Source organism: Oculina patagonica, unplaced genomic scaffold (genome assembly GCF_052425735.1).
Source record: "Oculina patagonica isolate OP01 unplaced genomic scaffold, crgOcupat unplaced6, whole genome shotgun sequence".
Classification (NCBI taxonomy): domain Eukaryota; kingdom Metazoa; phylum Cnidaria; class Anthozoa; order Scleractinia; family Oculinidae; genus Oculina; species Oculina patagonica.
The window spans coordinates 260,378-287,302 of NW_027558470.1; the positions used below are offsets into that span (position 1 = coordinate 260,378).

General features: G+C 39.0%; 1 protein-coding gene across 2 annotated transcripts in view; it reads left to right on the forward strand.

Moving 5' to 3' along the window:
* Nucleotides 1-26,657, forward strand: part of LOC144640977 (deoxynucleoside triphosphate triphosphohydrolase SAMHD1-like) — a 61,412-nt gene extending 34,755 nt beyond the window's left edge. Inside the window, exons 18-24 of one of the 2 annotated variants that reach the window (XM_078500050.1) lie at nucleotides 3,943-4,026; nucleotides 5,736-5,807; nucleotides 7,340-7,444; nucleotides 24,548-24,642; nucleotides 24,916-24,964; nucleotides 25,175-25,406; nucleotides 25,450-26,657. In XM_078500050.1, the coding sequence (XP_078356176.1) occupies nucleotides 3,943-4,026; nucleotides 5,736-5,807; nucleotides 7,340-7,444; nucleotides 24,548-24,642; nucleotides 24,916-24,964; nucleotides 25,175-25,288 (519 nt within the window). In that variant the 3' untranslated portion in view covers nucleotides 25,289-25,406; nucleotides 25,450-26,657. Of the gene's footprint in view, nucleotides 1-3,942; nucleotides 4,027-5,735; nucleotides 5,808-7,339; nucleotides 7,445-24,547; nucleotides 24,643-24,915; nucleotides 24,965-25,174 lie in introns of both variants that reach the window. The other variant, XM_078500049.1, reaches the window with a different exon arrangement.
* Nucleotides 26,658-26,925: the final 268 nt, after the last annotated feature.

Consider the following 26,925-nt stretch of genomic DNA (forward strand, 5'->3'; position numbering starts at 1 on the left):
GCACGGGCTCATTGGTCACTTCCTCGTGTGCTGCTGGTTAAGAGGAGAGTTTCACTTTTTTCTATCAGCTCTTGTTGCGTGGTCTTTATTTTTGCGTGGCCAATAGCACCTCTTGAGATATCCTCCCTTAGGACCTTCGCTGTAACATCCTTCCATTACTCTAAACACTTCATCTTTCCTCATTTGCACAGTTTTCAAATGATCTCTATATATGTCTTATCGTTAAAGACACACAAATTGGCATTAACATTTCTTACGTGGCAAAGGCATTTACCTCAGTTTGGTTTACTACCATTGACTGATCGAGCACGTTTTCTTTGAGGAATATTTAGTTCAGTCATTATTGTGTACAGCAGTAGCGCCACTGTGCAGCAGGCAATATTGTTCAAGTCGCTTCATTGTACATACGAGATATTAAAAGCTTATAAACAACAGAAAAGGCACTCGAAACCCTCGAAACGAAACACACAGTCAAGAAAATGATATTCGAAAATCTTTGCATTCCGCTGTAAACACCGAAGCTGTTAATGAACGCCAGCCTTTCCCTAAAGCTTAGGGACCGTCACAAGTTTTAAACTTTTAAATTTATTCTTTTAGTAATTTCATTCTGGAGAAGGCAACAGAAAGGTTGCCAAAATTTAATTTTAACATTTTAAAGGTAAGATACAACCGTATTTTTAATTTTTATTATGACCACTGATCACCCAAACAGCAATAATTTTTGAAATACTGCTATAATTCAGCTCATCGTAATACTTTTACGTCCCAGCTGTTCAAAAGTCTACATGTAAACAAATGGTTGCTAAGGTACTAAATGTCCCAAAATGCAAGAAAATATTTGTTAACTGAGGGATTTTTAACTCGGAGAGAAGTTACGTTTGTACATTTCTTCCAATTATAGCTTTCATTGCGCGATAACAACTTTTATTAAAAGCGTGACCATTTAACTTCCATTCTGAAACTCAGGATTTGAAGTGTCATTGTTTTATTAAATAGGCCATAGCAACCGTCTCTATGGTGACAGTTAATTAATTAAAAAGCATCTTATGTTAAAGAGTATGATCGATTGTTTAATCCCTCCAAGTTTAGTAAAGTTTGGTGTAATGGGGTGGGAGACATGGGCCTTGTTATAATATAAAGTTTAACGCTGGAAAGTTCACTGTAAAATACTAAACGATTCGGCAGTGCGCAGGACATTTTCGTTTCCTTGTTATAATATACCGACCTGAATGTTCTAAAGTTATCCCCACCCACACCCTGATAAAAAGCTCTCATTTTAAGCTCCATTTTCGCGGCTGGAAACAAGTTGAATAAAAAACACTAGGTCCTTAGCTTTAATTTGGTACCAAGGAAACTTTGTTCGGTTGGGGGTGCTACGAAATTGCTTTTCCAGCCACTTTTTACGAATTGGCTCATGGACTAATACACATGGGCAAAAAATAAAAAAAAAATCGAAATTTCGGTTCATTTGACTTTCAATAAAGAAATAGAAAACATGTTCCGTGTTTCTATCGAGTTATAGAAAAAGGGCGAGTGTGTCCACAGCTTTTTCGGTTTCTTCCTAACTTTTACGAGTGTTTCTATTTACCTACTAGAAGATGGTTTTCCATGTTCTATAAGAAAATAATGCACGCTTGAGGTCTAGAAAAGCTGCTAGTGGATGGGGGCGACTGGGCATTCAGCTGCTTTTCTAGACCTCAAAAGTGCATTATTTTCTTATAGGACATAGGAAAACCATCTTCTAGTGGGTTTAGAATATAGCATTAAAAAGAGCACAGAACTTACAAGACTCGCGGTCGCTTACGGCATTTACAAACGCACGCAACATCGGTAAAGTGAAAGTTCAGTTTATTCTTTTCTTTGGCGGCTTCTTTATAAATAAACCAAGATACCATTTCATTCATATTTCCTATTTATAGTCCTTTTTCGACTACCAAAAGATTCTCACAAAGCCGACAAATCTAGTTGAAATATTTATGCATTCAAGTTTGGTTAAACCTACTTCAATTTCATTCAAATGAAAAATTTTCATGCGTTCGTTTCGCAGCAAGTTTTTCAAATACGCCTCTAATTTCGATTTAGAAAGAACAAAAGTGGAGTGTTCTGTCTTCAGATTGTGGCTAAAAAAGGTTTCTTACCTCAAAGCGTTTCTAGAGTCCGGCTTGTTTTGCTAAATAATTCCCAATCAATTTCGGGCAGTTCACGGCAAAATAGTGGCGTACACAACTCCAAAGAAAAACAACAAATTTCAACAATTCTTTCTTCATCTGTCGCTTCCTTTGGCACTGTCTTACTTCCATTTGAGCAAGTGAAACGTTTCTGATAAAAACTTGCTGCTTTAAAAAGCATCATTTAAACAACAAAACAAGAGAATAGAGGCGAAGTCGTTCAGCGAAATTCGACAAACAATTCGCACATCCGGGGTACCGGGCTTCTATAGATTTCAGCTATGTTCTAAAAAAAATAATGCCCGCTAGAATTCCATCGCGCGTATACACCGGCTATATTCTAAAACTCGATAGAAACACGGAAAACGCACATCAAAGTAATATTTTGCGCCTTATTTAACATCAAAACTTAGATTCTCTTACGTCATAAACATGATCAACCAATCATATATAGTAAGGGAGTCGATCAACAGAAATCAATCAACTGTTCACCATTTGCTTCAAGGCTAAAATTCATCGTTTTCTGGCCAAACAAACAAAGAAAATAGGCCCCAAATTTAACTTAATTATGAGAAATAACTAAGCCGATGGTTTAACTAAAGTCAAGCACTGGAAGGAGTCAAGAATTGTGGTTCTATTTCGCTTCATCGACTTAACCTCATGGTTTGACGACTGACGCTGTCGATCGAACGACTCGAATCTTGGAGGTGAAGGTGCATTTTCTGTTAAAAGAAGTTTGGCTCGGCATTCTGGACGAATATCTTGTCCTGCTGAGGAACTGTGCATAGTTCTGAAGTGCAGCAAAGCCTAGAATGGAGTGAAGTCGCGCCAATTCATATACAGTACTCTTTGACAGGTCAGCCGCTTCGATGATTTCTTTCGCAGACTATTTTTGAATGCGTAGCGGGCTCTGTTAACATCTTACTCGCTTGTTTCCAAGTTTGCAGTTATTTTTTTTTAGCTGTGACATTAAAATTTGACACAATTCTTAGCTGTTATTTTTGCTTTGCTTATTTCAGCGCCGTGACTAATGATTGCCGTGACTACGAAAACTGTGTGTGTCTCCATCGAGTTGTAGAAACACAATTTTTAACCAATCAGCGCACGCATTTACTTTGTACTATTTTCTAATGCAGGGTAGAACCGCAGTAGATTTAAATTCCTGCGTGGGTTCGTTGTTGGGTTTTGGTCTTGAAGTCTTTGTGATCTTTCGTACAAACGAAAAAGGATATCCGTTTGAAACAAGACTGGTGATCAATGTTTGTTTTCTTCAGAGATAACAAATGGTTTTGTTGTGGGGTGTTTGGCTCGGCTCTATCGTATAGACACTTAACAAAACCACGCTTCACTGACTGAGGATGGTGTGAATCACACGCTACAGATATTGGTCAGTGTATGTGGGCTTCCTGTAGTCTGTAGACACTGGTAGTTAGAAAGCCGTCTGAATCCTTTGTAACTGACGTGTCGAGAAATTAAAGGAAGTAGTGCTATCTTCTACCAAGAGAAAATAAGGGTAGTTTACTTAATTAAAAAAAAAAACAGCTATAACTCTTTCGTTGCGTATGCGCATTCAATTCACGAGTTAAAAACGGTACTCAGTGAAGTTTCATTTTGAATAAGCATAGACCTAAGTGCTTTACTTCTCAGACATCTGGTCTGGCATAGTGTGGCAGTTTGTCTTGCTTGCGTTGCTTTTCTTATTTAGTTTTTGCATTGTGACTCACAACTGTTTCGCTTTCACTCGAACTAACTGTTTTTTTATTTTGTTATAAAGGCCCGTGATATTTTGATGCGTGTTGAGAAAAGAGACCTGTACAAGTGCATTGGACAAACAATATTGATGGTACAAAGAGAAAAGGTAATACTGATTATTAAGAAAAAGTTGGTTATGGGAATGATGCTCCTATTTTTTTTTTTTACTAGAGTATAAAAACGGAATGACTCGGAAACATCAGCGTTTGTTTACGAGGAATTCAGCTTTTTCATGCAAATACGACCGACCCAAGAACATAAGCTATTGCTAAAATAATTTAATTAAATTTTTAAATTAAATTTAATTAAGAGTTTCGGACGCTAAATATTTTCAAGTGAGGATTTGCATCGTAGACCGGCCAGCGACCCGTTGTAGTGCAACGTAAGGTGAACTTTGGAAACTTTGTGAAATTGTCGCGACCTTTCCTAAAACAGAATCCAGCGAGTTGTGAAATGCCAGCTAAAACATTTGAGACGAAATTTGCCACACATTCGTCGCCTTCAAATGTAAAAACTGTGATCTTATGAGCTCTCACACGCGCGCGATTTCGCCCTGATTTTCCATCTAACCATAACTATTAGAATTTTTAAATGTGATTGTTAAATAAACTGCTTAATTTATTTTTTTTTCACTAATTAATTTACAAAATTGTAATCGGGAAGTTACATCAGGCAATCAATTTAACTTCTCTCATCTAAATCTACCAATCACAATATTGATTACAACCACTATGGCAATGACAACTTACCCTTAATAGTTTGCTGGGACTTGTTCCAAATGGCGGAATTTTTAACTTTAGATAATGCCGCTACTGAAGATCTTTTCCCTAATATGAATTTTGAATTGTTTCCAGAAAAACGAAATACGACTACTTACGAAATAGAAGATGGTTTTCCATGTTCTAAAAGAAAATAATGTCCGCTTGCGCTTAAGGAAAGGTGCTATTGGATAGGCGATGGCATTCAGTTGCTTTTCAAGACCTCAAAAGTACATTATTTTCTTGTAGGATATAGGAAAACCATCTTCTATTTGGTTTAGAATAAAGCATGAAAAATGTTAATCCAAGAGCACACAAATGACGACAAGACTCGCAGCACGAATGCACGCAGTTTTGGTAAAGTGATGGTTTAGCTATTTTTTCTTTGGTAACTTCTTCATCAATGAACGAAGATACTATTTCATTCATATTTCAGATTCATATTCCTTTCCCCGTCTATAAGAGACTGAAGGCCGACAACGACGACAATACTGGCTGAAATATTTATGCATTCAATTTCTAAATTCGTTGCTAATTTTGATTTTAAAAGAACAAAAGCGAAGTGTTCTGTCTTTTCAGCACAGCGACGATAGTTTGTTATTAGAATTGCCAACTATAAATCCCACGAACGAAAACAAAGTTGTAAGCTTATATGATGAAGTACAACGGCAACATTTTCTTCCAAATGAAAATGTTCCAGATTTATAAACTTAAACATATACTCCAGTCCCGTTTTCCATTTGTGTCGAACGAAGAAATAACAGAGATAAACGAGTCGGCTGCAAGTAAAAACACGAAGCGAGCGACGCAAACATAGCTGACAGCTCGAGTTCAACACAAACGACATGTCTTCAAGCCCAAACCGAGGAAAAGGCGTATAATCATCGACTAAGACTAGCTGGTCAATTACTTTGCTATTTAGACTAAACATCAAGTATTTTAGTTTCTTGAGAAAGTGTTGTAAGGTGTTCACGTCAGAAACACTTTGATTTTTCTTTTGGCGCTGCGCCGCTGCACGGTTTTAATCCGCTAGTTCTATTCATTGATTTGTTAATAGGGTACGATTCCGAACATCCGTGAAGAAATCGCGGGTGGAGATCATTTGGAGCAGGAGGATTTTGTAGTTGATGTAAGTTCATATTTCAGTTAACGACCAAGATAGGAATATCAGACAAGAGTTATTTAATTTCCTTTTGCTTTTTCATTGTATACCATTTAACTGAGTTTTAAGGTGGCTGGCTACAGTTTCCAGCACCTTCCAAGACGGGATTTGATGGGTCATTATAAACACTCTTTATCAGTTGATGCTACAGTCATGGTATCAAACAAATACCCAATGGTTGAGGAACACGTTGTTACCGTTTTGTGACACAATATGTTACCATAGCAACAGCATAACCTTGTAAATACACCCTTTATTATAGCTTTAACTGCTAATAACTCAAAAATGAGTTTGGTGACCCCCATTTTTTGTTATTTAATTTTGATCAGCATGACAAGTTGCAACTTTTCGCAAAGTTTGAACAAAATCTGTACATGGGGTTCAGAACCACCTCAAAATTTATAAAAATTTAAGGTGGCTCTGAACGAACCCCATGTACAGATGTTTTTAAACGTTTGCAGAAAGCTGCACCTCATGCTGTTGATTACAGTTCAATAATAAAAAAAGAGGGTCATCGAACTCGTTTTTGAGTTGTAGGCACTTAAAGCTAAAATTAAGGATGTTTTTAACAGGCTATACCGTTGCTATAATAACTTGTAACAAAAAGAAGATAATCACAACTTGTCCACCAATGATTGGGCATCTGTACCATAATTGCGTCAACTGAAAGAGAGTGGTAGTTTGATCCGTCAAAGTTGAGGTGCTGAAAGCGAAAATCACATGGGGGACTATAATTACAACGAACAGCTTTGTTTCCAGGGGCTAATCGACGTTTTTAAAAACAAAAACAGAAAGACTGGGTTTCTGTGGTAGGTTTCTCATTTCTTTGGTCGAGTGCGGTGCGAGCAGTCTCTTCTTCATCTACCCGGATACTAGTGAAGAACACACGAACATCGTGCGCACCGCCGCTTCCCGCTGGCTAATTGACCTTTGCTTTCACATCTGGGAAAGAAAAAGAGAGACTGTCAGCAGTGTGTGGTTTTAGCAACCAACAACTGATTTGAATGAATACGCCAAATTTCCGCTACTACCAGTTACAAATATGCGGAGACACTCCCTCTAAAAGACAGCTTTGCCTCCTGAAGTAGAGTAAAAATGAAAAATTGACTACATCTAACAAACATTTCCCCCTCCCCCCAATTAAAAGTTGTTAATCTGAATTTTGAAAATGACATTGGTTAGCTGGCACATCTGATAAGGAAGGGGGGGGGGGGGTGGCGAATTCGTCAGATCACGATCATAGAACTAAGGATCCTACAACGTAAATGTAAAATGTCTCATCTGATTTTGCAACTGGTTGTAGTCAAATGACGACTGGCTCTTGTTCTGCTCGAATGAAGTGAACTTATTCTCACTTGTCACAGTAGGGGTCGTTCAACAAATATTCGGAAAACAAAAAAGTACAAACAGAAAACTGCCTTGATAAGCCCGATGTTTTAGAAAGAGCTAGCGCGACTAAAGTATTTTGTTGTTGTTGTTGTGTTTTCTTTCCTATTCAGATAGTCAAGTTTAATTACGGCATGGGTGACAAAAACCCTATCGACGAGCTTCGATTTTATGGGAAGCGTGCGCCAGACAAGGCAATAAAGATACGAAAAGAAGAGGTAGAAATCATATTGTAAATAAATTAAATCTATTGGTCCTTTTGAGACGCGAACCTTCAAACGTACATTTATGGTGAGCAAAGGTTTACCATCAAGGGTGCTCGCAAGATAGGAGTGCTGAGTGAAAGTTGGTTTCTTTGTTTGTGTTGAGGATCCAACTCGCGGCATCCTCGGAGACGCAGGGGCAGTTAGTAGAGGGGAGGGGGATAAGGGGTGGAGTCGAAACGGAGGGGAAAATAAAGACGAAAAGTAGATAAGAAAGCGAGGAGCCACTTCGGATAGAGACCTACCCCGCCAGTTTTTAAAATAATTGGGCAGAAAAAATCCTTTGCATTATTCTTTCCATCAGCTTGATGCAGGTCCACAGTCCATTTCGTGCGTTCTAATAAGAGGCGTATAAGGCAGCAGGCAAAGCTGTCAACCAGTGCTATGACACGTTCGGCAGACGCTAACGACACTTCCGGTTGGCCGAATTAAGAGTATCGGCCTTTCTTGGTACTAAGACACATAAAACATAAAACGGCAAGACAAATGCAAGTCTTGACAAGAGATCTTGTGACTTTCACTTTCGTAGCTAGATTTTTTACGGTTAACATTTTTTACGGCTAACGGTTAAAACGTTTCAAATTTTACGCAAGGCTAACGGCTGACTCCATTAAGACCATCTTATCGTCTTCGGGCGTCCTAGGTGTTTTCGTTCGTTCTAGGTTTTTTTCACGCACTGGTGAGTCGATGGCCCTTCTTTTGTTTGATTCTCTTTTCTGTTTGTTCCTCGTGACCTTTGCTCTACGACAGCTGTTTGCGTTTCAAAAGGACACGTTGCTCTTCTCATTGGTCATTTTTTCTTTATAAGCTTTTTTCAGTTTGTACCTGCAGCTCTCGCAAACCGTCATTGTCACACACTTGACCAAAAACAATTTGAAAATTTTGCTAAATTCGCACAAGCGGAAAAACAATTTATTAAACAGTTCCCATATCTATACATAGTCCTTATTGTTACTTATTTTCGCGGGAACTTATATTAATTTCGCGAAAATGGAACGGGCATATTTTGCGGGACTTTTGGCCAAAAACTATGTTAAAATAGTTAAAAATACATAAAAACGTTACAAAATGTGTTTTCGCAGGTCTTAAATCGCGAAAATTTAGTCCCACGAAAATAAGTAACATATAATAACATTGCATTGAAAGATCGTATAATTTAACATAGAATCACAGGTAAAGGCGGTAGTTTTACAGATAAATAGATCAAAGAACCAAATAAAAAATTCATGTAAGTGGAGATGTTACTTACAACATTCTGGGAGCATTCGTGTCCAAAAGTTAAGACTTCAGAAGATAAAAAAGGGATTGGGAGCGGACCCCTCGGCCCCCGTCTAAATCCGCCTCCGATCAAAATCGATCCTGAAACGGAACTTTCGAGAGTCGCTCGCCAAGTTTCGTCAAGCTATTCGAAATGTTCAAATGAATAATTAAAACTCATTTGGCTGTAACGTGCACTGACTAGACATCAGCTAGAACGTTTTATGCAAATGTAGATGATATCACGCAATTTTGATCGCAAATGCTGTTATGAGGCATCACCATTCAACTAAACTCACTTCGGAAAAGCCATGCGAGAAAGAAAGAACTGTTCTGAATCTTTCGACGCCGTCAGGACGCCGTCAACAAGCAGAGAAACGTCCAAAACCGGAAACGATGCAAAACAATTACACGATCTAAATTTGCATAAACACCAGACATCCCATCCCCGTCACTAGTTTTAAAATGCCTCTATAGCTCTAACCCCAAAAACTTTTTTTGGCCGAATTAAATCATCGTATTATATGGAGCAAAATTCCGCAAAAATCTTTGTTTTTGGTTAAAACCGCTATTTTAATTAATTTTTGAAGTCGTTTAGCACACGACCGAGGCAAACGGAGACTGGAGCTAGTGACGCCATTCCAGGATATTGGTGCCAGTTTTGAACTGAAGATGAGTTGATCTGGCTGGGTAGTTCAGAATTTTTGAACAATGCCAATGCAATAACTTATTTTGGGCGATCTCAAATATCATACGTTTGTTAATATGGAGTCCCCAATTATAATGAGTGCTGTTGATTTGATTCAGATCCCCTTATCATAGGAAATTAGCGCTTGTGTTAAGGTATTAACGCAAATCGAAGGAAAAATTACTTCCCAATAAAAGAAATTAACGCGAAAGAGAGGGTAACATTTCAAAATGAAGGAAATTAACGTGACGTACGCAAAGAAAAACACTTGTTGAGTCAACAGGAACAAGTTTATTTCAACACTAGGCGTATAATCCGAGACGGAAACAATGTTCGTGATACTTTCCTCATACGTATGGGCTAAGCAAAGGAATCTGACCGCTTCGAGCGTTATTCACAGTTTCAGTGATACCGGTAGATTTCCACCCTGATGAAATAATGCTTTTACCTGGGACGTTAGAACGTCTGGACTGTATTGAGAAATTGGGGCCAAAATAATGGAAATTAAGGTCGCGGAAATTAACGCTCCACTTAATAAACGGTGCGGAAATTAACGTTAACAAAAATTAACGCGACTTAAATTAACGCGAATTTTTGAAATTCGCTTTAGCGTCCTTTTACCATGTTTACTGATGCCCTGTCCACATTAACCCGGGTAAATTTGAAAACGATACGCTTTAACGCACGCAGCTGAGTTACAACGCATGCACAGAGCTATTGTTAAGCTACCATGATAAAATGAAGACATTAATTGAAATGGGTCCATATCAACTCCTTAATAAAGACCCCACGGATCGACTCAGCCGTAAGCTTACTGAGAAGCTTCTTATCTTAAAACAAAGTGGAAATCTATCTAAAACTGCTACAACAAGATCAGGCCCAAGCACAAACAGCCACTTAGAATCTACGGTCAGCCTAAGATACACAAACCAAATGTACCATTGAGACCTATTGTATCGTGTTTAAACACCTTTGCTTAAGCTGACATCCTATCCCCATATACATTGACAGGCAAATCAGAGTGCGCAGTTACCAGTCCAGATGAATGTCCACTTTTGGAAACGCGGAAAACAAATAGCGTGACGTAACAACATGGCGGTTGTCAAGTCCTCCCGAGTGGACTCCACTTGAATTTTATATTTGCCTTTTTTCAAGTTTTCCCGGGGTGTGTTTTCGGCCAGTTTGTAACACAACACAAAGAAAGCATTGAAATAGCGTTATGCGTGACAATTGTGTAAAATCACGGCGGATTGTGCGCGGAAGCGAGGATTTACTTTCGATGCGTATGTTTGTTTTCGTTGTCTTTTGGGCCATTTCTTCAGCTTTAATCCAGTGTATCTCCTTTAAAAATTTTTTTTCTGAGCCTTGAAAAAATTCAGGGACGTTCTACAGTCATTCTAGTTGCTCTGTGCGAAATCTGAGCCATGGGCCGCAATTTGGGCGGATGAGCCGCGATTTTTTGCTGGAAGCCATCGTCTACGCAAAGTGAGACTGCTTATAACTCATCTGTTTGGGCTTCTTTTCGTTCGCTTCACTCGATGACTTGATGGATAACTGACGTCAAAGAACATCTTAAATATATCCAGGATCGCCACAGATTATCTACTGGACGTAAAGACACAACAGCTTTGTTTTCTTTCTGTTTTTTCTTTTTTTATTTTTTGGACCGGAGGTCGACGCGCTGAAAAGCGCAAAAGTACATCGACGCGCAAAGGTGCATTGAAATGTATTAAAAATGAAATGTATCTGGCGAAAGCAACCAAGCATGGACTCGCCTGAAGCGAAGGAAATTATTTTCTTGTTTAGCTTTTATTTCTTGATAACCTGGAGTTAGAAAAAGAACATGGAAGGACTGAATTAGAACCCTGGCGAGCTGCTACATTGTGATTGCGCCATGCCAGGGAAGGCGAGGGAGACTTCAATGTATAATTGTTATTTTCAGTGTAGTCAATTAACTTAATTCTAACCAGCTAGAAGTTCTGACGGTCTTATTGATATGTTTATAAGGAGCTTCAAATGCCACGATGTTTTCAATTGACTGAGCTAGCCTTCGACTTGAGGTCGTCGGTCTGTTTGATTTCCTGGTCAGCTATTTTGCCATGCAGAGTTTGACACCTTAATTGGACGCCCATTTGTTGGTGAAATACATGTTAGAAAGTTTTTTTGTGACTCATTTTTAGCGCAAAATAAAACTCAATACAGCTCACTTTATGTTTTCACTGCAAGACCAACATATTATAAGCTGCCGCGAAGGATTTTTCTTTTCTTATATTTTTATTGTGTCACCAAGCCAGGCTGTTTGATTTTACACAGCAATGTAATGTCACTGTAATGTGTCGCTTCCTTCGACGCGTGTTCTATTTTCTTGACTCAACTGCGCCAAATTTTTATGTGACTTCTACGTAGCTATTTACTTTTTCGTTAAATTCATAGAGAGCAAGTTATAAGTTTAACGCAAAAGCTTGGCACGATACCAAATGTAAATGTTTTCATGTCAGTTTATGACATCGCATTTAATTTTTGAATTCTAGACGTCGCTAAAGGATGCTAATTTCCTTAATCGATGTGGCGTAAATTGTGGGAGTATCTTATTTTAAAAACGGAGTTCATAGCTTCTTTTAATCTACCTAAGCCAAGTGCTTAGTGTTACATGTATGTCAGTGGTATGTACATAGCGCGCGACAGAAAACGCTCGTTTCCGCTTTACTCACTCTCGGCCAAGAGAGATCAACGGCCTATTTTTTTTTTCTTTCTGCAAGCTGTGAATAAAGTAAGGCCCACAGGATACTTAACTCCCTTGATTGATGTGGCGAAAACCGCGAGAGTATCTAATTTTAAAAGCAGAGTTCCTAGCTCAGTTCTTTTAATTTACCTATTAAAACCAAGTGCTTAGTGCTATGTGCATAGCGCGCGACAGAAAAGGCTTTAAAATACAAGCGATCGTCTCCGCTTTACTTATTCCTGGCCAGGAGAGGTCAATGGCATATTTTTTCTTTCTGTAAGCTGTGAATTTCCGTTTAGTTAATATAATGAAGCTTGTTTCATTCAAATTCGAGTTCTGTACTGTATTTTTATGTCAACAGACCTCGCATCATGTAACTCCAAATTCGAGCAGTGATTGGATCATAATTGTTTGTTTTGATCTGCGGAGCAAAACATTTCCAAAAGTGGACATTCATCTGGACTGGTTACCAACTCTACTCATTTCGTGAATACCATCAACCATGAAAGAATACAAGAAAAGGAAATCATTGTATCATTTGACATAGAATCTTTATTTACGAACGTGCCAATCGAAGATGCCGTAAAGGCTGCACTTCGCAAACTAGAAAACGATCCCGGTCTTGCCGACCGCACAAACCTAACACCTACGCAAATTGCCGACCTTTTATACTTTGTTTTACGATCCACGTATTTCCAGTACAATGGATCAATTTACGAACAAAAGGACGGAGCCGCTATGGGGAGCCCTGTCTCCGCGGTTATAGCCAACATCTTCATGGAAGATTTTGAGGAGGGTGCGATAGCAAATGCGATCTATAAACCAAAGATCTGAAAGCGATATGTAGATGACACTTTTACTACATTAGATCAAGACCAAGTAGACGGCTTTTTGCAACATCTCAATAACAACAGCCCACTATTCGTTTTACTATGCAAACCGAAAAAGATAACAGCATTCCCTTTCTCGACACGTCAGTTATGACGGACTCAAACGGCCTTCTTACTACCAGTGTGCACAGAAAGCCCACACACACTGATTAATACTTAGCCTATGACTCACACCATCCTCAGTCAGTGAAGCGTGGTATTGTTAAGTGTCTATATGACCCAGCCAAACACCTCATAACAAAACCATCAGTTATCTCTGAAGAAAAGAAACATTTATCGTAGGTACTTGTTTCTAACAGTTTCTAAAAGTAACGTTTTCGGTGACCGAAAACGCCGTTTCAGTGTGGTCGGTTGGCCTATCTGGGTAAAAAAAGATGCGTTTTCAAATTTACCCGGGTCAGTGTGGACAGGCCTAGGGCCTGAGTGAAACTCACGGGAATGTCACTCAACCTCCCGTTATGCCGTTATCCATGAGGTACGGAAAGATTATCATGTAAATTGTTTGATCATCCTAATCTCTGACCATATCTAAAATACAGTTTCCGCGAGCGCTTATGAATACCAGTTCCAATTTCACAGGGAATGACCTCCACACGGCATGCAAACTGAGCTAAATTAAACAACCAGAATCACTTCAAAGGTTTGAGAAAAGTATAACACACTGACTTGGCTTAACTATTTGCATAGCAACTTCGTCGCTAGTCTGGACTCACGTATGAATTGCCGGATGAATTATTTCAAGTGGCTATTCCTTCGGGACTCGTACTGCTATTCATACGGCAATCTTCTGGAGCGTCTTGTTCTAAGTTACGATTCGTTTGGGAATATCTTAGGCCTAGTTCAGACGTCGTGCTTCTGCCGTGCCGAACTAAATTCAGGAATTAAGTTCGACAAAAGCACGGCAGAAGCACGACGTCTGAATTAAACTTTTGAATTGAGTTCGGCAAAGCAATTTAGTTCGACACGCCATGCCGTGCTACACGACTCTGGCACGGCAGCGGTTCAAACGTAGTGCTTTTGCCGCACCAAACCAAATTCATAAATTATATTATTGTATTTTGGCGGGATCACGTTCCCGCGAGGAGTTGCGAGGAGACCCGAAATAATTTTCCTTTACGGAGTATGCGCACTAGGCATAAATAGATTGTGCTCGGCAACTTTTGAGAAACTTTTAGCGTTTTGAGCAACTTTTTGTAGTACCAGCAACCTAAGGCAACTTTTGCCTTCCTTGGCAACTTTTGAGCAACAAATTGATATAAAACCGATCCAAACCATAAAAGGTCGTTTCATTTCGAAGGATTTTATTAAAACTGGTTTTATCAAAACTTATTTTATTAAAACTAAGGATATACAATACAATGACAATAAAACTGAATAACACTTGCTTTACGTCCACGAAATCTGGACAGTGGCTATCTATCTAACGGGCGCTTAAATCCAGCGGTTACTCGCTGCAACATAGAGCCTGCCGCCGGCCATCTTGGTATTTGCTGAAGTGCGAGTCAGTTATGGCAACTGGGGCAACTCTTGGTAAACCTGCAAGCGCTTCAATTTCTAGAAAACGAAAATTTATTCTAGAGAGAAAGCAACTTTTCTAAGTTTTGGTGGCAACTTTTTGATATTTCAGCAACTTTAGAGCAACTTTTGGGTACATTATGAAGCAACTTTTCCTGAATTAACCGGCACAATCTATTCATGCCTAATGCGCACATCCTCGTCCCCAGGGTCTTCTCCGTTTTCAGCCGCCATTTTGAAAACGGAGAAGACCCTGGGGACGAGGTTAAGTATGCGCATTGAATTTTATTCTTGCCAGACGACAAAAACATGGCGGCCAGGCAAAGGAATACAAATGAAATTTTCTCTGCTAAAAAGCACGTCGATGATGTTTCATATATTCAACGAAGTAGATGACACAAACGACAGGGTGCAGGGCGAAGAAGAAGCTATCGGGGCTGAATCTGAAATAAGCAAGTTTTCCCAAACTAGTCGGGCAAATTAACAAACATTCGCCGTACTTGCAAAAGGAAAAGTTTTTTCGGTGGCTTTTCTTTGTGTCTTTTTCTTGAGTCCTACAATGATTTTAAAAGTAGGAGTTTTTGCTGCAATTTGGAAAACGGCGCCATTTTTGTTGGATCACCGCTGACTAATTGTTACGTAGCTTCATCAGTAAATTCTGAATTTGGTACGACTCTGGCACGACGTCTGGATCAGAGTCGTGCTTCTGCCGTGCTACAGCCGATCCTAATTGCAATTTAGTTCGGCACGGCAGAAGCACGACGTCTGAACTAGGCCTTACTTTTCTTTTGATTTCTTAAGCTAATTATCTTTATTAGATATTGCAGAAGCCTAAAGACGCCGAAATTTCTCGCTATGAATCTGCCATCCTTCGCTCGAATCCACCAGATCAGTAAACAAATGCGAAGTGGGGCGAAATGAGTCGACCGTTCAGTAAGTGTAAACAAACTGACCAAATTTAATACTCTGGATCAAATCAACAACGCTCACAGGAATCGCTTATTACATTTAAAGAAAGATAATATTTTAAATCGGTAAGAATCGAAAGAAATACCTTGAATTTAATGCTACGAAAATTCTGGAACCTGTACGATACTGCAGACTCGCTGATCGATCAAACCTAACCATGAAACCTTGTTCACGGGAGTGCATAGTATACACTGCCGCGAACTTGATCGGCTCTCACAATTTAACACACATTGTCGAACTCAGAACGAAGTCACATCAACTTTGATTTACACTGCAAGCGAGCTATAGTGTGCGACTGATAGGCCCAGATCGTTTTGACCGGTTCTTCGACTCGGTCACGGTTTTCACAGTAGCGATTTTTCACGACTTCGAAAATTCATAAAAAATCGCGGTTTCAACCGAAAGCAAAACTTTTTTCGACATTATGGGCAATGTCAATATTTTTCTGGATTAAAACATTTTTGGGGGTTGCCGTGCGTCTGTTCAGATATGGTCGGGACACACTAGGCGACAAGTCGCAGCGACAGGTCTCTGCGACAAGTCGCCCCGTGTTTGCTGCTTCCAAAACAAGTCGCTACGACAAGACGCTTGCTCGGTGCACACGCAGCGAATTTGGAGTAGATTTTTCCCATAGTCTCTGTGATTTTTATCCCACAGGAGTCTATTTTCTTTAAGGAACTGGATTAGCATTTTAGTTGTGGTTACATTCCATGCTGAAGGCGAAAAATCCTCGTATTGCTCAGATTGTTTATCAGCCACATGTCCAGTCGCCATCTTGAATGGGTTTCTGAGGGATCGTGGGAAGATATATGACGCTCTCTCATTGGTTAATTTTATATTTTGTCGCAGCGACTTGTCGCAGAAGTGTACACACGTTGCGACAACGCTGCTTTTGCTCATTTTGTCGCTGCGATTAGTCGCACGAATTCAAGTCAGTTTGAATTCGTGCGACTGATCGCGGCAACAAACTTCTCTCGCAGCGACAAAGATTTTCACATAAATGCACCATGTCACACGTCCCCGCGAACGGTTGCAGCGATTTGTCGCCAGGTGTGTCTCGGCCTTTATAGATCACAGATGACGTCAAAATGTGGAAAGAACAAAAAAGTGGCCCACGAGCCGCTAGGCGAGTGGGTCACTGATGTTCTTATCACATTTTAATGACATCTTCTGTGATCTGTAACTGAACAGACCCAAGGCAAAATGGAATCTATTTGTTTTATACAATAACAGAAGACTTCAGTACACTTCAGTGCTAAAGCAATGCCGCTACCGGTGAGCTAAAGTTGTTTTCATTTCACGATAAAGTTTTCCGTAACCACGAAGCATTGTTAAACCGATTTAATAAACAGAATGAAGGAAAATTTAAACGTCAATGAAAAAACTAACCTTTATTCCATCTGGCCCGGAAAGTTGTTCAAATCTGTAAGCTTTAACCTAAGCGTTCAACCGCTATTCATTTTTTTCCCGTGGCGTCGTCCAACTGTTAAACATCGGACAAACACTTGAAGCTTGTTAAGCCCAGTTAAATATCTCGAAAGGTGAGCGATATTTAGCAGATTGTTTCTCACTGTAGATTTATAATTAAGCTGAACTTTTTCTTTTTGTTGTGGCCCCGCAAGTTTTAAAAAACTTTGTCGACAACACTGATTTGGATTATGAACTCTGATCACACGCGCAAGTCAATCCACGTCATATGTACGTTTGTACCGTAAATGATCTAATAAATGCCCACTCTCAAATAAACGCCTCGTATCTAATTAACGCCTCCCCTGAAGTGTAAAGTTTGTATTAGACGCCCCCCCTCTAATAAACGCCTCATGTCTAATAGACGCCCCCCTCCAAGAATCACCTCAAAAACCAAGGAAATGCTCCATGGAGTAAAATCACGCAATATAGTTAGTTTCTTGCTTGACTCGGACATCGAAGAGGCCAACAACGCGAACATGCCGATTGACCCCGATGATGATGAAAACATCGATATCGAACTATGAACGAGATCGATAGGTTTTGCATTAGCGCGGATTAAATTAGTCTCCTACTCACAAACTCTGTTTTCTATCATACTCCGCGGGCAAACTACGCGTCTTATTTGTTTTGTTGACGTTGTTACGGTTAAAGTGAAATAAACGCCTCTCTCTAATAAACGCCTCATATCTATTTAACGCCTCCCCTAGGACCCCTAAAATTTAATAGACGCCCGGGCGTTTATTAGCTCATTTACGGTACTCTAATAGGTGACAGGCACCAACCAATGACAAAGCGCGCAGTAGCTCGGTTATTGTATAAACAGAGCCAGACAGTTGAACTGCATGTTAAAATTTTCTTGCATAACCGTGACAGATTCACCAATCAAAAGCGTTTTCATTGTTGCAACCGAAAATCAATCAGTGCTGCCTCCGTCTCAGGGTTCCCAAGAGCTCTTTCTTCCCCGGCGCACACGCGCGAAAGAATGCGATCAACCTCGTACCCAGCGGTTTTGCCAGCCTTTAACAGAGTCAAGGTCATTTGTAAAGAAAATCATATGAGAGAACTTTAATTTTTCGAAAAACAAACAAATAAAGAGCTTACTTTCTTGATATGAGCGCTTACGCTGTAAAATGGCGGACACTTTTCACTGCCACTGCAGCAACAAATAACACTCACAAATGCTGGGCCGCTGCATTTTGCAATAATCTTTCGGAAAACAGGAAAGATCGAATGTTTCATGTACTTTCGAAGGTTCCTTGCCGTAGGTTGAGACGGTAATCAAAATGAAACGTTAGGACGGCAAGTTCAAATCGAATAGTCTGAATAGTTCGTTATTTCGCTACGCGGAACACTTTCTAGAGTGGAGATTATTCGCTAAAGCACAGCTAGTATAACTAAAAAAAAGATATTCCTCTTGATTTTAGTGGAAGCAACAGATGTCACGTTGTCAGATAGTAAAAGCCTGGTATGTCGCGAAGATCTTAAGTGGCGATGTCCTTTAAAGCGGACCATCGCATTTCGGGTCGGAAGAAAGTTTTCCTTCAAACTTTGCCCAGTGAACTATCTTGGTTTATAAGTAAATGTAACGGCATTAGTTTTTTGAAATACGTTAAAATGTTTTTTTCAGAGCCTATAACAGCCAAGGCGACTAAAAGGCTAAATTTTGATGGTCGCTACGACGAAAAACTGCACAAGTTGACGAGCTCGGCACACAAAAACCGCCGACCGCAATAGAAAACTATTATAATCCCATGAAACGTGGTCCTTAAAGGGTTGTGAAAACATGTTTGTTTTAATATTTTCTTTAATTTTCAGGTTTGGAAAAATTTATGTCTCAACATCCGTCAGATCACTTTTTATAAACATGCCAATGTACCCTGACTTTGCTGGCTTTTAATTTCCAAGTCCAGACCAGACCATTCTAAATTCGACCTGAATTCTACTAAATAGATGCCAGTGAGCACAGAAATTTAAAAATACCTTGCACTTCTTACTCTCTTTTGTCACAGCGACTTCCAACTTTTCGTGTTTTAAGCGAATTTTTCACACACATTATGCAAATGAGGTTGTAAACCTAACTACGGTTGTTTACAACAAAAACGGTTAAATTGTTAAATTTCGACATTGTAGGTGAAAAATACAGGGAGTTTTAAAGAAAGAAAACTTGCAAATGATATGAGTGGTTAAAATTGACGAATTATGTTGTCTTGAACTTTGCATGATTTCAAGACAAATGTCACAATTGATTTGCAAAATGTGTTGTCTGCTGAACTTTGACCGATGTTTTCAAACAAACCGTTCTAACTTTTTGGAACTCGCTGTTTTTCATTTAAAAAGGGAAGAACAAATAAGGGACCGGTCATTATTTATGTAGAGGGGGGGAGGGAAAAAAAGAAGGGGGGGTCAAGGCTATTTCAGAGTGGCAAGAGGGGGGGCTAAAATTTTTTATAAAGAAGTTTAGGGGGGGATAAGCAGTTTGAGGTGGGTAAAACAGTTAAATAGAACAGTGCAAACACCATATGTGAAACAGTGAGATGCTAAATTGTACAATTTTATGCTATTTCTATTGTTTTCTTTTGTTTAAACTCCACTATTATGTACAACTTTAGTGATTTGTATTTTACAGAAATACTGTTTTCACTCTAAACTCCATTGTTATCTTAAAATTAATTTTAGTTAATAAAGAAACCAGACCTTTATAATCTGCTTTAATATCTGGTTTGACTGAAATTATTTTCTTTTTACAAAATGATTATCACTGCAATAGCCCAAGAAGTAATAAAACATGATATTTATGACAACAAGAATTCAAAGTAATCCCTTTACAACTTTAGGAAAATCATTGGAAAGGAATTATATTTTGCATGGATATTACATTTGTGTTCACCATGAGAGCATAATTTGTAAAAACTACCACTTTTCCAAAGTTAAGGAGTTAATAATAGAGGTATGTTTACTATACACATAACTCATCCAAAAATTTGCCGTATTGCTGGACAAGTATCCATAGCAAAGAAGCCTTGGTTGACCAAGTGTTGATCCAGCCTTTTTGAATTAGAACAAGTGTGCAATTAAGATGTATGTAACATGCATTTAATAATAAATTACTTGAGGCATATAAAGGGAGATATGAGGTTGGGGGGGGGGGTCATCACGTAAATATTGAATAAAGAAGGGGGGGTCACTTGCTACTTACATGGCCTGGAGGGGGGGCCTTACAGAAATTTTGATCTTTCCAACATATTTTTCCCTCCCCCCCTCTACATAAATAATGACCGGTCCCTAAGTTCTTGCTAAATCTGAAAGCGTTCAAGGGTGTAATATTTGAAAATTCCTTCAGTTTTAACTGGTCTAACAAGTTGGAGTTATGTAACTCTTGAAATAAACAATTTGTGACAGCTTGTGACCTTGTATTTCAGTTGACATGTTTTGTTGCCACTTTATAAAGTTGCAGTTTTAGTTAGTTAATCTGCTGTTCAAAGTCACATTCATAAACTTGTTTTGCATAAAGCAGCACTCATTTTTCCTAGCCTGAATTCCAGCGGTCTCTATGGTCGCTTTCTTCCTCAGCGCTTTACAACTTTATTTGCGTGACTTTTCGTGTTTCATGCAAACAAGATTTGCGTGGGCAAAATCCGACGGTTCGTACCGTCAAAATTCTATTGCCACAATTCACGTTACCAGCTGTAAGGATGCACAAAGACATTTGAAATTGTCATTCTGTAACTAGTTTTATTCATAATTTAGTGTATAGTGTTGTATTATGGCACGAATTTTTAAATAAATGTTAGAGACATGCAGTTCTCGGGTAAGTATTGTCACTGTGATAATGTAATTAGTTTGAGCCAAAGTTTTGTAATTGGCTCCAAAAATAAAATTTCAAAACAAGATGTCGTGCTTTGTCGGGAAAGTGTAGCGATTCACGAGGCGTTTCAGGTCTTTTGTTGCTTGCTTCAGTGCGATGAATCGATAGAAATTCACCTCGCTTCTATACATTTATCGCGAGAGGACATCACAGAATGGCAAATTATCCTGGACAGAGCTGGCTTTTTCGATTTAGAGGAGTCGGTTGTCGCAAAAATGACCGTGTGCGCCAAGCATAGGCACACATATGGAAAGTTCTGGCGCCCAAGAACAGCTTTCCTATATCCAGCGCACCAAGGACGTCCACGAAGAAACCAGTAGGGGGCAAAGAGCCGAAGGCTATTCAGAAGATGTACGGTGTTTTTGTTCAAGTCGGATCCGGTGCGTAGAGAATTGCCATACAGTTTCTTTTACATAAAACAGATTATAAAAATATTTTTCTTTTGCTTGAGAAGTTCATGCCGGTTCAATATTTTACTTGAGCTGCTCTTCTAATATTTGTTGAGGAGGGAGAGTTATTTGCGCCCGCTAAATTCTTCTCAAGCCTTTGTCGGTACTTCCAGGTTACGCGGTTGGTTCATATTCTATAATTGCGCACTAAGACGTCATTGTTAGATAGCTTGTTTTGAATGCTGTTCAGACAAATACATGTAAAATAAATTATTTAAGAATTAGGAAGTTAATAAGGGAAGGTTTTTTTATAGCTGTTGAGATCCCTCCGGCCCTTTCTTAGTTTTTTGCCTGTTTTATGGGGGAGGGGGAGGGGGTGTAAATCCCAAAAGAAGGCAAAGGCCACCAAAAAAATATCTTGTTAGGCTGTAAGAAAAAAAAAACGAGCATCCAAAATTCATGCCCCCTCCTTCATCCCCCCACCCTATAAAAAATCTAACAGTCCTTACGCTATCAGCCTTGACTAATCAGACTATTCGGTTCCTATTGTCCCTTATCTCTACTAAGTGTACTTATTACTTAGTATTTCTACTTAGGCCCTGTTTACAAGCAGGTAGGGTAACCCTAGTGCTAGGGTTACCCTAGCAGGAGGGTTACCCTAGCGCTCCCACATTTCTTCTTTTTTTCATCGACGTGTTTACAAGGTAGCTAGGGTTGCCCTAGCACTAGGGTAACCCTAGCTGAGCGCCAGGGTTACCCTAGCGCCTTGTAAACGCTCTGCTAGGGATAACTCACCTACCCGGAACAACTTTATTTTGGCTCCAAGAAGCCAAATTTGTTTAAAAATACCGACAAGCCATAAGGTGCGTTTGTTCGAAATATTTAAACTTGAACCTCCTTTTAAATACCTAAATAACCGATATCCCTACGCTTTCATTTACCTAAACTTGTGAGATTCCTACTCTTATATACCTAAAGCATGAAAAAGGTACCCCTTTCGGACGGAGCCTCCCTGTTTAGGCCATTATGGGGGTAACCCCTCCCCCTGAGGGGGGTAAGAGACGTTCCTGGTTATAAGCTCAGAGGTAGTTGTGCAAACTGAAATTTGTTTAAGGCGTGGTAGCACATCTAAAAATGAAAACTAAATGGATAAGCAAAAAGTCGAAAGAAACTAGGCGAAGAACCAGGCGATTAGTTTTGAACAGATTAGTTATAATTTTTTGGCCGTGTCACGCTAGTTTCCGTTTTGGCCGATTGATCTAAATTTGAGTCAAGAAAACAGACAAGTGCTTTTTTGAGTAGAGATTTTCTATGAAAAGTATTTTATTTGCAATGAGAAAGTGTTTTTTTTTTCTTTTTTTTGGAAAAGAGTGATATAATTTCAAGGTGTAGTAAGTTGTACCGTGTAGTGGCAACAGGGATCAGAGACGTTTCTTGTTATAAGCTTAGAGATAGTTGTGCAAACTGAAATTTGTATAAGGTGTGGTAGCACATCTAAACATGAAAACCAAATGGATAAGCAAAAAAGTCGAACGAACATAGATAAAGAACCACGCGATCGCGATTAGTTCTGGCTGTGTCACGTCAGTTTCCGTTTTGTCACGGTAAAACTCGCCCCAGTGATCTATAAAGTTTGAGTCAAGGAAACAGACTTGAAAGTATTTTTTTCAGTAGAGTATTTCTATGAAAAATATTTCATTTGCAATGAAGCAGCGTTTTTCTTTCCTTTTACGGAGGAGAATATATCTCGAGCAGTGGGATGATGAGTGGACGTCGATATTCACGGGTTTGCGAGTATAAGATGTGTGTAAACAAAATTTTAATTTTGTCAAACTTAAAAGTTCGCACGAGCGAGCATTTGTGTTAAAATAACTTACTGATACACAGAGTAATACTAAAATTTACTGATGTCTGTTTATGTAACAAAGAAGTTAAGGAAGAAAGGCAATTAGGGCCACAAAGTACCGTCCTCAGCTACCTGCTAAGCTACGGTAACAGAATAAATTATTTTTTTTAATTTCGTACATTGATGTCAGTAATTAAATTAAAATGTCACGAATCCTAGATTTCAATGTGTGGTGTTAAAATTGAACTTATTACATACTGAGAAAACGTTCAGATTCCAAAAGTAACAAAACTGTTAACTCAACAATAGAAAGCAGCAAAACCTAAGAGTACACAATCCAACTAGTAAGTTTACCTGACCAAGTTTAGCAGACAGCGAAACTGCATAATTAATTCGTAACAAATTCAAAGTTCCAGGACGAATAATTCGCCGTTTTTAACCGCTTAAAACGTTTGCAAGTGATCGTTCTGTGAAATGACCTGTATTTTTGACTTGCAATGTTGTAAGTCAACGATTAAACCGTTTTTGTTAAAAACAACCGTTGCTCGGTTTACAACCTCATTTGCATAACGTGTATGAAAAATTCGCTTAAAACACGAAAAGTTGGAAGTCGCTGTGACGAAAGAAGGTAAGAAGTGCAAGGTATTTTTAAATTTCTGTGCTCCCTGGCATCCATTTAGTAGAATTCAAGTGGAATTTAGAATGGTCTGGTCTGGACTTGGAAAATAAAAGCCAGCAAAGTCAGGGTACATTGGCATGTTTATAAAAAGTGATCTGACGGATGTTGAGACATAAATTTTTCCAAACCTGAAAATTAAAAAAAAAAATTAAAACAAACATGTTTTCACAACCCTTTAAGGACCACGTTTCATGGGATTATAATAGTTTTCTATTGCGGTCGGCGGTTTTTGTGTGCCGAGCTCGTCAACTTGTGCAGTTTTTCGTTGTAGCGACCATCAAAATTTAGCCTTTTAGTCGCCTTGGCTGTTATAGGCTCTGAAAGAAACATTTTAACGTATTTCAAAAAACTAATGCCGTTACATTTACTTATAAACCAAGATAGTTCACTGGGCAAAGTTTGAAGGAAAACTTTCTTCCGACCCGAAATGCGATGGTCCGCTTTAAAGGACATCGCCACTTAATTGAAGACACGCCGCGGTAATTTCCACAGTATGCATTCACACCCTTTCTCTTTCTAAGAGAAATGCTCAAGCTAATCTCATAGCAGAACTATTTGCAATTCAATAGGGAAACTAATGGAATCGCAATTGGACGTAAATAGGTTTTGTTTTTTTACAAACGATTTTATGGCTGCGCTTGAGAAAGAAATTATTGGGCTATGATACGGAAAAGACTGGGTCTTACACAATATCGCATGACATGCGTACGTAGTCATAGAGCGAAATTATTTTAATCAATATTCTCCTCATTTCCGGTCCACTGCTAGGTCAGTGAGATGTTACCGAAAACGTTTGCTGAACAAGAAATGCGCGTTTACTTCAAAAAGGTTGACGACGATGACCTTCTGAAGAAAGCCGAAGAGTAAGTTCTGATTCGATATTATTAGGAAAAAGAAAGCATTGTAAGTAGTATTTTTCCACAGTTTACATAATGATCAAGTCATTTAGGGATAGGAAAAACAATTAGTTTTAGTTTCGTACTCTCCTCAATAATGTTGTGAAAGAGTTTAATCACATTTATTCGCACTTATTTCATATAATTACAGTTGTTTTTAAATAACTGCAGCTATTTAATTAAGTAGCTGCAGATGCCTTTGTGAGTTTTCATCTTTGCTATTTTGTGTTTGAAATCAAGGTGTTTTAAACAATGGTGCAAAAACCAAGAGGATTGCACACCACCAAAGGTATTTTACACTTTTACTGTTTTACTATGAGGTGATTGTTATATATAATCATAAAAGTTTCTTTAAGAGCTCTTAGTATTGGCTAAGGGGACACGCGGTGGCCTAATTCTTTATTCCGGGCACCGTAGAAAAAGAAAAAGGATACGCATGCTTAGTCAGGCCAAGAAATGTACCTCTAGAACTAAGTTTTTACTGGCGATATTTTTTTAGGGCGGGGATGGTTTGGCGGAGATGACTCCGATGAAGCCTTCTCCGGAGCAAGGCCCAGATGTTCAAAAATGTCAAATGAGTCAATCAGTGAAAAGGTCCCTGAGTTACTCTTAGACGAAATCCTAGAAGTCAAGCTCAAGATGAATGGAATTTTAACCTGACCAATGTATTAAACGTACTTAGTAAATGTTTAAATAAAGGGTACAGTACAACTCCGCTTTACGTAAGGACAGTTTTTTGTATCTGCTCAAAGCTCGTGTACGTTTCCTCTTAAGTTAACATGCTTAATACGGACACCCATTAAGGCTGACAACGTTCACTTTTATTTAGCCCGACTAAGTTGGACTAACGCATTAGTTGACCTCGCCAATACGGTCAACAGGCTCATAAGGAACATCGAAAAATGAGTATGCCTGACGAGCCCCTGACGAGAATGGCAGACTTTCTGAGCTTTGGCTATGACAATCTTCTCCAATCGATCCCAGACAACTTATTAGTGAACTCACTAAATTCCTTAATTTAAATAACAATGATGAACTTTCTGAGCGATGAAATAAATCAAAATTAAATAAGGACAACAGGTCACTACCAAGTAAATCACCATAGTCAGTCATTTGCACAGATGACTTTTTGTGTTTTCAGCTTTCCTGTTTGTCCGGTTTGTCTGCTCAGGCATTCAGGTGCTTATGCATCTGTCTGGCTGTTCATTCTTCCGTTCATTCAGTTTTCCGTTGATGTTACCTCTGTTACTTACACAAACATAACTATAAGGACTTTTCTTTATCACTTTCTTTATCAATCTTGTGGACGGTTCTGTTTTTTTTTTGTGCTCGGTCTGTTTTTTTTTAGACCTTTCATGTGCTTATGCACATATTAGGCTGTTCACTCAGCCGTTCATTCGGATCGTTGTTGGTGCAGTCTTCATCCATTACTTACATAAACAGTAAAAGCCGAAATATTAAAACCTAGGAAGTACCACTAAGCCATTATTTAGTAAATCAGCTGCACGTTTTGACAGTGATCTCTCGCACTTGTTTATAAAACCAGACATTATGACCCAGACATAATGTAATTTATGTCAAGGCATGATGCTCACATGATAATCCGTTGGGTAAGGCTGTACCAGGTACGCCAAATCTAACCAATGAGATTTGAGGGGCGTTGTTTCGAGGGTATAATACTTCTAGTTCTTAAGCTATTCTTCGATGGTAAAGGAGAGAAGGCTTCTCTCCTTTGCCATCGAAAAGGACAGAATCACCTTTGTGTAAAATCTTACCCGCCTCCTTCCCCTTCACCTACCAACGGGTTATCATTGCTTTTTCATTTTTGCATTTTCATACTTGTTGTATTCGTTTAAGTAGTTGGCGGATTTTTGTCGCCCCACTTTTTAGAAGTTACTTATTAATCGCTTTTACATAGATCGCTGTGTTGTGATTCTGTTAAATTTGATGTTATTAAACCTGCCACAATCGTGGCCAGATTTATCCAACACAGTTGATTGTTTTAATGATCTTGTATAACACGGGAATTCAAGCAAAGCTCGCGCTAAGTAAGAGAAGTCGGTTTTCCGGTAGCATGCCTTGATATAAAGGATGATGGGTAGTTGTTCTCGCGCAACACCGACTTCACTCGTTTTGGTTTCTTTGCGTTTCCCTTCCTGTGTTGAAGGAATGTTCCTTGTCACGCCCATGAGTTTTGTGCCACGTTCTATGTCATCCCCTGACTACAGTTACACTACTCAAGATGTTGTG